The sequence below is a fragment of the Procambarus clarkii genome, chromosome 6 (assembly GCF_040958095.1).
Source record: "Procambarus clarkii isolate CNS0578487 chromosome 6, FALCON_Pclarkii_2.0, whole genome shotgun sequence".
NCBI classification, from domain to species: domain Eukaryota; kingdom Metazoa; phylum Arthropoda; class Malacostraca; order Decapoda; family Cambaridae; genus Procambarus; species Procambarus clarkii.
In genome coordinates this window covers 18,064,613-18,077,687 of record NC_091155.1, presented here as the reverse complement: position 1 = coordinate 18,077,687, position 13,075 = coordinate 18,064,613, and the positions used below count along the sequence as shown (strand labels likewise).

General features: G+C 46.7%; 1 protein-coding gene across 1 annotated transcript; it reads left to right on the top strand.

Annotated features, from left to right (window-relative positions):
- The first annotated feature begins 8,503 nt into the window (after nt 1-8,503).
- LOC138355469 (uncharacterized) lies at nt 8,504-11,472 on the top strand. The gene is made up of 2 exons (XM_069310580.1): nt 8,504-9,032; nt 10,895-11,472. Exons 1-2 carry the CDS (start codon nt 8,504-8,506, stop codon nt 11,470-11,472), a joined length of 1,107 nt encoding a protein of 368 aa, XP_069166681.1.
- The last annotated feature ends 1,603 nt before the right edge of the window (nt 11,473-13,075 follow it).

The window sequence follows — 13,075 nt, the reverse complement described above, 5'->3', positions numbered from 1 at the left end:
ATAGTGGCGCCGATTTCAGCAAGCAGAGCATTGCTGAAGCAGCTGAAGCAGCAGCTGAAGCAGCAGCTGAAGCAGCAGCAGCAGTCAGTCTCCGTGGTGTATTGGTAAGACACTCACCTGGCGTTCCGCGAACGCTCTGTCATGGGTTCGTATCCTGGCCGGGGAGGATTTACTGGGCACAAATCCTTAACTGTAGCCTCTTTAACTCAACAGTAAAATGTGTACTTGGTTGTAACAACGATTCTTCGCGGCAGGGGATCGTATTCCAAGGACCTGCCCGAAACGCTACGCGTACTAATGGCTGTACAAGAATGTAACAACTCTTGTATATATCTCACAAAAAGAAATGCATGAGGTCTTCAAGCAGCACGAGAACGGTCAGTCGATGCCTCGACGGACATTCGTGTGGAAACTGATGATGATGGAAGTAAGTCAAGAGAAAGTGAGACCTCTGTTATCCTAGTTGCAGGTGACAGAGTTGAGAGAAAGTGAGCCCCGTGTTATCCTAGTTAAAGGTGCATTAGGCTCGAAAGAAAGTGAAGCCCCTATATTATCCTAGTTGAAAATGGGAAAGAACTTAGAGACAGTGAATCCCCTCTACTCCTAGTTGAAGAAGAATATGAGGATATTAACCACGGAAGCTCAAGAGACCGGTCAAGATCAAGTGAGAGAGCTACACCCAACATCCTCGTTGATCCTAACGGTGATGTTGAGATGTAAGAAAAGCGGTGATGGTGGTGTAAGAAAAGGACACAAAAGAACACTACACTACACTGCTACACTGTTCACTAGAACACTACACTGTTCATTTGACACAAAAGAAATTCATCAGACCCCAATTTTTTAGAAATGAAGGGATGGCTGTTATCTTAACTGAGAATAAGGAAGGTACGTACAAGAATGTAGGAAGCTGTGATACAATTCCTCCTGGTTCTGACGGCAGCGAAAGGAAGATTCATTTATTATTCTCGACGAGCGTGAAGACAGGCCTCAAATACCCTTACATCACTCAATAGATACTTTGAGTCCAATTCCTGTATCTCTCTCAGATCAGCAAACATTGCCACCATTTTCATTCAGCAACCTACGTCCTTTCACAATTGTAATTGCATAGCCAGTCACTTCTCGAGTAAAATTAACTTCCAATCGGCATTTCAGTCAATCATAATGATCCTCTCCAAAACACAAGGAACCAAGATGATCTCTCAAGTGATGATTGGCTTACAACAAGAGACTCAAGAAGATCTTCTGAGGATACTAGAGTCATACGTTTGACATCCAGATCTGTGAAGCTTCATTCTCGAGATTATAAAAGAAATCCAAATTCAAGGAGCAAATTTCACCGTACTAGTGGCCAAAGATGACGTAAGGAGAGTGGAAGAGGATCCACAAACGATGAAAACTTTAAAATAAATAAAGATAATGTAAGAAAAGAAACTATGAAATCTGGGAATCGGGAAAGAAAAATTGACAGAAATCGACAGAATCCGAGTAGATTTAGAAATACTCCAGATGGGCAAAGGCAACCTCAGGCGGTCGCAGCCACAGACCTTCGAGACACAAAGAACAAAAAAGTCTTCAGAATTCCTTGGCAATCGCCAAGGCTACGAGCTACGTAAGGAGTAAGGATTTCTTGGCTACGAGCTAGCCAAGAAATCCTTACTGGAACTAAAGAGATTCCAAGAGGTGGCCTAAATCCCATAAGTGGACGTTATATAATCTCCTCTTTTGGGTGTTGTTCAGAGACAATGGGTTGCCATGGCAAGCTTTCATTTTGTTAAATTGTGATTTCGGAAGGAATGCGAGGATCATTCCCGATAAAATTCGGGAACTTTGTCGTTCTATCGAGGCTAAAGGCAGAGCTTGGACACGCTATGGACTGCAAAGAAACAAATTTCAGAAGATTTTTTTCCAGATTGCAGAATAAACCGCAGTGCCAGTTTACCGTTAGAGACCAAAAGAACATAACCTAGAAACTGATCTAATCATTTCTTGCCTGAAATGTGGCAAAATTATTAACTTTTTTCAAATTAGTCACTTTCGGTGGCAGTGACTATGCTGGTTCTCACATTAAGATCTTAACATGATCATGAATTACAGAAAAAAATCATCTTTCATGCAAGGAAATTTATTAGTGAAAAGTAATGGAAACAGTTATTACAGTGTTAGTTAAATGTGTTAATTTCTTTAAGGACGATAGTGAATTCTCTCCATTTCCTGAACTCATTCGTGAAGAGTAACTAGACTATTGTTATTCAGATAAGTACTTCAGATGTCGGACTGTAGTTAGATAGACGTCAAGTGGATAGTTAACACAAACGATTCAAGATACACGAGTTATCTCCTGTGAGAATTTTGTTAACTTAACGAAAGTGTTTATTTTCTTGCATGAATTATGGGTAATCTTCCTCCATTAAACTGAATTAGTTATCCAGTAGGAGACGCCTCAACGATTACTGGAGGACAGATGAGGAGAGTCGGTGATACCTTTAGCATTATTGTGAAAATCCACCAGGGCTGTGAGGTGGGCTCGAACCTGCGGTCAAGGCATTGCCAACCACATACACAACCACTGTACCACCAACAACCAAGAGAATTCATGCTCCTCAACGACCCTAGTCGATTTCCACATTGATATATATAGCACTTTAGTGTGATTTCTTGTGTGTATATATATGTATATTTTGCATTATTGTTGTCTCTTTTGAAGCATTGTAATGTTTTCCTTGTTAATGTTGTTAATGTTTCTTTGTCTTTGTTGTTAACATGTTGTTAAAAAATATGAATACTTATGTTGTTTATATTTGCTGCTTTTGGCAGTATTCTGATCATTTGTTTATGAAGGAACAAGTGAGTATTTGTTTGTGAATGAGTACATGAGTATTTGTTTATGAATGAGTACATGAGTATTTGTTTAAGAATGAATACATGAGTATTTGTTTATGAATGAATACATGAGTATTTGTTTATGAATGAATACATGAGTATTTGTTTATGAATGAATACATGAGTATTTGTTTATGAATGAATACATGAGTATTTGTTTATGAATGAATACATGAGTATTTGTTTATGAATGAGTACATGAGTATTTGTTTATGAATGAGTACATGAGTATTTGTTTATGAATGAATTCATGTTTGTTTATGAATGAATACATGAGTATTTGCTTTTGAAGAAATACACGAGTATTTGTTTATCAATGAATACATGAGTATTTGATTATGAATAAATACGTGAGTATATGTTTATAAATAAAGCCATGAGTATTTGCTTATGAATGAAGCCATGAGTATTTGCTTATGAATGAAGCCATGAGTATTTGTTTACGAATGAAGCCATGATCATCTGTCCACCAAAAGTTAATGCAATACTTTGCGATAATTATATGAAAACTGTTGCAGAAAATGACCATGATTTCACCCTAGAAAAAGAAGCATTGTGAATACTAGCCTCACCTGGCATTATGTAAAACCCAAATTCAGTCTCCTTTTTTAATACATGAGGCACATCTGCATTTGTGCAGCTACCCTTGACTATATGAAGTGGAGTTGACTATATATAGTGTGTCAAAAAAGCTAACTACGTGATGCTAAAAAATCCCCATCACACAAGATGGTTAGTCATACAGAGGCATGTGATAGGCAGTCTGCACTGGCAGACTCCGGATGCATTTTGAGGATATCATCAACACAAGAGTGAATAAGGTAGCAGTGGTAATACAAGTCCCCATCTCGCAGGATGGTTAGTCATACAGTCATACAGGGTCATATGTTTAGTAGCCTGCACTGACAAATTTTGGGTACACTGTGAGGATATCTTCAAGAACACGAGAGTGAATAAAGTAATTGCAAAGCTCTAGGTACCTCATGCCAACTGGTCTGAAAGGTCTAATAACTGGGCATTCGGTGATGTAGTGTGGGAGATCATGCCGCAGTTCCTGCTCACAGAGTTTTCACCTGGAGTGCTCAGGATTGGGAGATCCGTCACCTGTGGCCACCTGCCACAGGTAACGGTAACTCAACCTGATCCTGGCAACCTCTGTGTCGCACAGCTCTCGGGGCTGTGGCACGGGGCTCAGCCGGCCGGCCAAGCAGAGAGCACGCTAGATACGTGATCCTGGGTTTGATCCCGGGCGCCGGCGAGAAACGATGGGCAGAGTTTCTTTCACCCTATGCCCCTGTTACCTAGCAGTAAATAGGTACCTGGAAGTTAGTCAGCTGTCACGGGCTGCTTCCTGGTGTGTGTGTGGGGTTTTAAGCAACTGACATATGTGGAGAGCTAGTGTCACAATTGATATGTTTGTCCTGCACACCGCCTCCCATCCAGTGGGCAGCGGTGGATAGGTTACAATCACTTCGTTACTACCTACAGTTAGCAAACTGGGGATATTTGGCTTAAATTTCTGGTAGCAGATTATTTTGAATGAAATATTTACACATCGCTGGAACATTGGTTATAGAATTGTCTCTGAATTCACGTATCTTTTCGCACTCCATCACATAGTGACGGAGGGTGTGCGAATAATTTTGTTGACACAGTTTACATTTGGTCAGGTCTACTCGGCAGATAATGAGAATTCTCAGAGATACTTGTAACCGAGTCTAAGCCGAGCAGTAGTAACGTCTAGAAGTCTGCTGATGTTATTGGATGAACCATAGTTGAGGGTGTCAGTTGTTTTATGTGTTTTATACTGCTCAGCTAGGAATAGAACTCTGTCACGCAGGGGCTTAAGGCGTGAATCAGTGAACCACCTCTGTCCCTTCCTCACTATTTTGGGTCTTGAAGATTTTACAACATTGTCATAAAAAGCGGTTACTTCAGTGACCAGGTCCTCATATAATGCATTGACGGTAGTAAAGCAGTAAGTGTTATACATTCGGAAATGCGGAATTTGAAGTGCATGTGTAAATTTTCAGGGATATTAATTTTTTTTTCAAAGCTTAGAGATTTGACATTATTGATGGTGTATGAACTGAATATGACAAAGTGATCACTAACTAATTCGTGAACAATTCATCCTCCGACAGCATTATCAATGAGACCGTGACCAATGACATAATCAAGCCTGCCACCCATGAGGTGTGTGACGTTAGAGGAGTCAAAGATGAATACGGACATGTTATTGTCTCTTAAATATTTGACAAAGATCATGCCATTCCTGTTTGTTTTGGTGTCACCCAGGCTAGTGTGTCTAGCATTAAAATCACTCATGACAATGGTTTTAGAGCTGCTGGTGATTTTTGGAAGAGAAGCTTCCACCATTTGAGCACACCTTACATATACATTAACTAAGTTAATAAAGCCAGTCGCTGTAGCAATCTGAAACTGCTGGTAATATGAGTCGTCACTTTTGTGGTTTTTAACATGTTTACACACTAGGTTACTTTTAACATACGTCAAGATACCGACATCATGTGAACCAACATTTGAGAAAGCTACATAACCTGAGAGTTTTGGTGGCGTTTTATTTTTTGTGTTTGCAGTGTATGGTTCCTGCAGGCACAGTACATCAATGTTGTTGGCACCAGCGTACATCATTAGATCAAACAGCCTCCTTCGCACGCTTCGCACATTCCACGTGAGAAAATTAAGAGTGATTTGGTCGTGAGCAATAGTGTGCATGAATCTGTTTACAAGGTCCACAAGGTGCAAACTATTGTGTACAAGTGACAATTTTTCTGAGTCATCAATGGCAAGGAGTTCTTTCATCTGTGGCAAGGTCAGTTGGTTGCCTCCATCTTTCCTAGCTTGTGCAAGCATTGCATGTTCATTATGATTCATAGAGGTACAAGAGGTATTGTTTGGAATGGGTTCTTGAACGCATTTGCTAATTGCAGTTAAAACACACGGGTTCTCATGTGTTACACTCGCCATCTTGAGGTTATCTTGAGATGATTTTGGTGCTTTAGTGTCCCCGCGGCCCGGTCCTCGACCAGGCCTCCACCCCCAGGAAACAGCCCGTGACAGCTGACTAACATCCAGGTACCTATTTTACTGCTAGGTAACAGGGGCATAGGGTGAAAGAAACTTTGCCCATTGTTTCTCGCCGGCGCCCGGAATCGAACCCGGGACTACAGGATCACAAGTCCCGCGTGCTGTCTGCTCGGCCGACCGGCTCCCATAGCGGTACTTTCAGCACTGTAGCAAGGGACACAGAAAGTCTACGGGAAATGAACCATCAGTTTACTGAGTGACTATCGCTATATAGGAACATATTTAAATATGTCCAGTTATACGAGTTAATAAGCCTTGGCACTTCTCACTGAAGCTCGATCTGCTTCGAGTTAAGTTAAACAGGCCAAGCTTAAGGTACACGAAACTCATCAAGATGGTTACACATGGGGGTTAAAGTAGATGCTCTCAAGTTAAACTAGTTACGAGCTTAGTTTACTAGAAACTTAGTAACATTGGTACTAGTCTTCACTTAAATTGCATCTAAGTTAACGTGGTTAAGATATAATTAGTGTGTCTTTATCAAAACTTTAAAGGACTCTCAATATCCAATATCAAAGTCTCTTCTGACTCCAAAACGTTAAAGTATCTCTTACTGGTAACTTAAACTCACTAAACCTTAACAAACTTAAGTCACTGGGACTCACTCAAAACGAAGTCCCCAAGGACTGGCAAAGTCAGAATCACTGAAAAAGGTTAGAGTCCCAAATGGCTTGACAAGCAAGTAAGCCCCCACAAGAACAAATATGTAGTCACTTGAAAACCCCGAAATGTTCAAGTCAAAACTTGATACAATGATAATATTAAAATAATCGTGACACGATCCACAATAAATCTATAATCTTACCTTACTCAACATATCATGAAAGTATATAACTATTTCTCCTCAGAAGACAACACTACACGCCCACCCTCTGCTTAAGACCCCAGACTAGTGAGAAGGGACACCTTGACCTCCTTACAAGTTACTTTTCGTTATTACTAACTGATGACCAGATCACACACCAGAAGATGAGACAACGAAGTTTTCGTTTGTCGTTGTTGGAAATGTGTTTCTTCATTACCAAGTTATGGATCAATAAGGCCTCCTTCCCTCTCGGGGTGCATTACCAAGTTATGGATCAATAAGGCCTCCTTCCCTCTCGGGGTGCATTACCAAGTTATGGATCAATAAGGCCTCCTTCCCTCTCGGGGTGCATTACCAAGTTATGGATCAATAAGGCCTCCTTCCCTCTCGGGGTGCGTTACCAAGTTATGGATCAATAAGGCCTCCTTCCCTCTCGGGGTGCATTACCAAGTTATGGATCAATAAGGCCTCCTTCCCTCTCGGGGTGCATTACCAAGTTATGGATCAATAAGGCCTCCTTCCCTCTCGGGGTGCATTACCAAGTTATGGATCAATAAGGCCTCCTTCCCTCTCGGGGTGCATTACCAAGTTATGGATCAATAAGGCCTCCTTCCCTCTCGGGGTGCATTACCAAGTTATGGATCAATAAGGCCTCCTTCCCTCTCGGGGTGCATTACCAAGTTATGGATCAATAAGGCCTCCTTCCCTCTCGGGGTGCATTACCAAGTTATGGATCAATAAGTCCTCCTTCCCTCTCGGGTTGCATTACCAAGTTATGGATCAATAAGGCCTCCTTCCCTCTCGGGGTGCATTACCAAGTTATGGATCAATAAGGCCTCCTTCCCTCTCGGGGTGCATTACCAAGTTATGGATCAATAAGGCCTCCTTCCCTCTCGGGGTGCACTTAATAACAGCTTGAAGGTCATGTACTCTAGTACTCACTTGATGGGAACATACGCAGATGTTCATTTATAAGAAGCTATAAATCATAATGGTTAAATCATTGCAATACCTTGAGGAACCAACCACGTGGTTGGCTACCTTGAATATGACTCATAGACTTAATCACTGGCAGCCCATCCTCCTAAGATTTCTCAACGTCAAGAAACTGGCGTACTAAAGTGCACTTATCCTAACCTGTCAGAGGACCCAAAACAGAAAACGGGACAATATTACAGTATTTGCGAGCTGCTACCATTTTCTATTACGACCATTTTGGGCCTTGGATGGAGTATATGTCAAAATGCGACGTTCTATGAGGAGGACAGGTTGGACCAGCGCACACCTCTCAATCGTTATCATGTAGTTAAATGCTAACGACATCGTCCAAACATATTAAGAAAGTCTTCAAATACTGTGTAGTAAGACCTGCATATGGGCATGTGTTACATACACTGATATAAGGAAAGATACCAAATATGCTAGGTCTTGGTCAAAAATACATAATGACATATTATTATATTTATAAATGACAGTAATTATAGATTTTATTTACAATATTAGGACACAGTGTATATTAAAAATATCTTGTGTACATTGGGTTCATATTACACCACAATAACAGAGTGGGCCCACCACCGCCCCTAACAAGAGAGTGGGCCCACCACCGCCACCAAGAAGAGAGTGGGCCCACCACCGCCCCCAACAAGAGAGTGGGCCCACCACCGCCCCTAACAAGAGAGTGGGCCCACCACCGCCACCATGAAGAGAGTGGGCCCACCACCGCCCCCAACAAGAGAGTGGGCCCACCACCGCCCCCAACAAGAGAGTGGGCCCACCACCGCCCCCAACAAGAGAGTGGGCCCACCACCGCCCCCAACAAGAGATCGAGTGAGCCCACCACCGCTCCAACAAGAGAGTGGGCCCACCACCGCCCCCAACATGAGAGTGGGCCCACCACCTCCCCCAACAAGAGAGTGGGCCCACCACCGCCCCCAACAAGAGAGTGGGCCCACCACCACCCCAACAAGAGTGGGCCCACCACCGCCTCAACAAGAGAGTGGGCCCACCACCGCCCCCAACAAGAGAGTGGCCCACTACCGCCCCCAACAAGAGAGTGGGCCCACCACCGCCCCCAACAAGAGAGTGGGCCCACCACCGCCCCCAAAAAGAGAGTGGGCCCACCACCACTCCCAACAAGAGAGTGGGCCTACCACCGCCCCCAACAAGAGAGTGGGCCCACCACCGCCCCCAGCAAGAGAGTGGGCCCACCACCGCCCCCAACAAGAGAGTGAGCCCACCACCGCCCCCAACAAGAGAGTGGGCCCACCACCGCCCCCAACAAGAGAGTGGGCCCACCACCACCTCCAACAAGAGAGTGGGCCCACCACCCCCCCCCCCCAACAAGAGAGTGGGCCCACCACCGCCCCCAACAAGAGAGTGGGCCCACCACCGCCCCCAACAAGAGAGTGGGCCCACCACCGCCCCCAGCAAGAGAGTGGGCCCACCACCGCCCCAACAAGAGAGTGGGCCCACCACCGCCCCCAACAAGAGAGTGGGCCCACCACCGTACCCAACAAGAGAGTGGGCCCACCACCGCCCCCAACAAGAGAGTGGGCCCACCACCGCCCCAACAGGAGAGTGGGCCCACCGCCGCCCCCAACAAGAGAGTGGGCCCACCACCGCCCCAACAAGAGAGTGGGCCCACCACCGCCCCCAACAAGAGAGTGGGCCCACCACCGCCCCCAACAAGAGAGTGGGCCCACCACCACCCCCAACAAGAGAGTGGGCCCACCACCACCCCAACAAGAGAGTGGGCCCACCACCGCCCCCAACAAGAGAGTGGGCCCACCACCACCCCCAACAAGAGAGTGGGCCCACCACCGCCCCCAACAAGAGAGTGGGCCCACCACCACCCCCAACAAGAGAGTGGGCCCACCACCGCCCCCAACAAGAGAGTGGGCCCACCACCGCCCCCAACAAGAGAGTGGGCCCACCACCGCCCCCAACAAGAGAGTGGGCTCACCACCGCCCCCAACAAGAGAGTGGGCCCACCACCGCCCCCAACAAGAGAGTGGGCCCACCACCACCCCCAACAAGAGAGTGGGCCCACCACCGCCCCTAACAAGGGAGTGGGCCCACCACCACCCCCAACAAGACAGTGGGCCCACCACCGCCCCCAACATGAGAGTGGGCCCACCACCGCCCCCAACAAGAGAGTGGGCCCACCATCGCCCCCAACAAGAGAGTGGGCCCACCACCGCCCCAACAAGAGAGTGGGCCCACCACCGCCGCCGAACAAGAGAGTGGGCCCACCACCACCCCAACAAGAGAGTGGGCCCACCACCGCCCCCAACAAGAGAGTGGACCCACAACCGCCCCCAAGAAGAGAGTGGGCCCACCACCGCCCCCAGGAAGAGAGTGGGCCCACCACCGCCCCCAACAAGAGAGTGGGCCCACCACCGCCCCCAACAAGAGAGTGGGCCCACCACCGCCCCCAACATGAGAGTGGGCGGTGGTGGGCCCACCACCGCCCCCAACAAGAGAGTGGGCCCACCACCGCCCCCAACATGAGAGTGGGGCCACCACCGCCCCAACAAGAGAGTGGGCCCACCACCGCCCCTAACAAGAGAGTGGGCCCACCACCACCCCCAACAAGAGAGTGGGCCCACCACCGCCCCCAACAAGAGAGTGGGCCCACCACCGCCCCCAACAAGAGAGTGGGCCCACCACCGCCCCCAACAAGAGAGTGGGCCCACCACCGCCCCCAACATGAGAGTGGGCCCACCACCGCCCCCAACAAGAGAGTGGGCCCACCACCGCCCCCAACAAGAGAGTGGGCCCACCACCGCCCCCAACAAGAGAGTGGGCCCACCACCACCCCCAACAAGAGAGTGGGCCAACCCACCGCCCCCAACAAGAGAGTGGGCCCACCACCGCCCCCAACAAGAGAGTGGGCCCACCACCGCCCCCAACAAGAGAGTGGGCCCACCACCGCCCCCAACAAGAGAGTGGGCCCACCACCGCCCCAAACAAGAGAGTGGGCCCACCACCGCCCCCAACAAGAGAGTGGGCCCACCACCGCCCCCAACAAGAGAGTGGGCCCACCACCGCCCCCAACAAGAGAGTGGGCCCACCACCGCCCCCAACAAGAGAGTGGGCCCACCACCGCCCCCAACAAGAGAGTGGGCCCACCACCGCCCCAAACAAGAGAGTGGGCCCACCACCGCCCCCAACAAGAGAGTGGGCCCACCACCGCCCCCAACAAGAGAGTGGGCCCACTACCGCCCCCAACAAGAGAGTGGGCCCCACCACCGCCCCCAACAAGAGAGTGGGCCCACCACCGCCCCCAACAAGAGAGTGGGCCCACCACCGCCCCCAACAAGAGAGTGATCCCACCACCGCCCCCAACAAGAGAGTGGGCCTACCACCACCCCAACAAGAGAGTGGGCCCACCACCGCCCCCAACAAGAGAGTGGGCCCACCACCGCCCCAAACAAGAGAGTGGGCCCACCACCGCCCCCAACAAGAGAGTGGGCCCACCACCGCCCCCAACAAGAGAGTGCGCCCCACCACCGCCCCCAACAAGAGAGTTTGCCCACCACCGCCCCCAACAAGAGAGTGGGCCCACCACCGCCCCCAACAAGAGAGTGGGCCCACCACCGCCCCCAACAAGAGAGTGGGCCCACCACCGCCCCCAACAAGAGAGTGGGCCCCACCACCACCTATGACTCTCCGTTTTACAATTATTTGTATCAGACACAACTGTCTCAATCCATGCATCACAATAACTCTCCAGTCAACGCTTGGGGTATGATGTGGGAGTGGGCTGCCTAGAGAGGAATTATCTCCGCGGCGTGACCTCACGGCATGAGGGAGACTTGTCACATCGATCCATAATTAAAATTAGTTTGCAGATGAATCGAATAATTAAATTTCTAACTGTCCAAACATTAATACCAGTTTTTTACCGTTTGAATTTACTCAAGTTTTGCTTATAAATATTTCAACAAAACTGGTCTAATAAAATTCAGTTTTATTGATCAATATGAATGGACTAGATTATCATTGTAATTATATTTTCTTTATTACTAATATTCTGTGTTTCTAATAACATGGGAGAGTAAGACTTTTTGCAAATTTTTAAAGGAGAAAATCTTTTATTGTTTAATCTTTAGTTGATACTTGCAATGCAATGGCTGCAACACCTTCAAGTTAAGACACAGACTGCTGGAAGGAAGACGTTGTATCCTTGGGAGTAAAGGCAGCCAAGCATCCCGTCCTCCTAAGGTTCTCCAAAGTCCAGAAACCATCGTACTAAAAGTGCTCTTATGTACGAAAGTGCCCCCTTTTTTTACGAAAGTATCTTTTTTTTTAAAGTGTTTTTTTTTCCTTAATTAATATCTACCAGAGTATCCGAAATTGAAAACGGGATAGTACGTCAATTTCGCGAGCGGCTACCAATTTCTAGTACCATAATTTTTGCTTTAGTTTACGTCAAAATTCGACGTTCTATTAGGAGGACGGGGTGGACATTATCATTGGTGTACTGAACAGCCTTTAGAACCACGCTGGGTGTCAGCAACCCGTCCTCTTAATAATAACGTCACTTTTGGCCCGTATGCGCGCTATGGCCAAATTTGGACGTAATTTGAAATGAAATCGACTCACATAAGTGACGTACTGTTCCGTTTTCTGTTTGAGTCGTCCGGCTTACTCGGCCAGCTTAGAAAAGGATTCTTTCCATTAACATTTGTCATACCGTTTTGAAACTTTATGAGAATTTCCTGCCCACCTAACCTATCAGAGGACCCTTAACTTACTGTTGTTGAAAAACAAAAACAAATTTATATTCATTTTTTTTCATTTCCAAATTACTTCCATATTCGGCCATACAGGTAAATGGCCAAAAGCGACGTTCTTTTTAAGAGGACAGGTTGGGCCCCCCCAGCATGCAGTTGTCTTAAACAATCTCAAGAAATAAACTAAGCAAATTAAATCACCTTTTACTGTTTACATAAAGACTGTGTTGAGAGGTTTGTTATTCACTTGTTATGTTTTCACTGTTGTAATTCATAAGTCGGTGGAGATATTTTGTGAGAAAATAAAATAAAACAAATGATTTTAGTTGTTTATTAAAAATTTTTTTAAGTTTTTAGTGAAATTTCTAATTCATAAATAAGCAAATGCATTTACTTAATAACTTGCCAAGTTTCCTGAGCTTAGGTTCAGCTCCCGGTTCCCGCCTTTCCAACTGTCGGTTGTCTGAATAACACACACATAAATATTGACTACACAACAGATGAGCGAGAAACGAGAACACACAAATTAGGG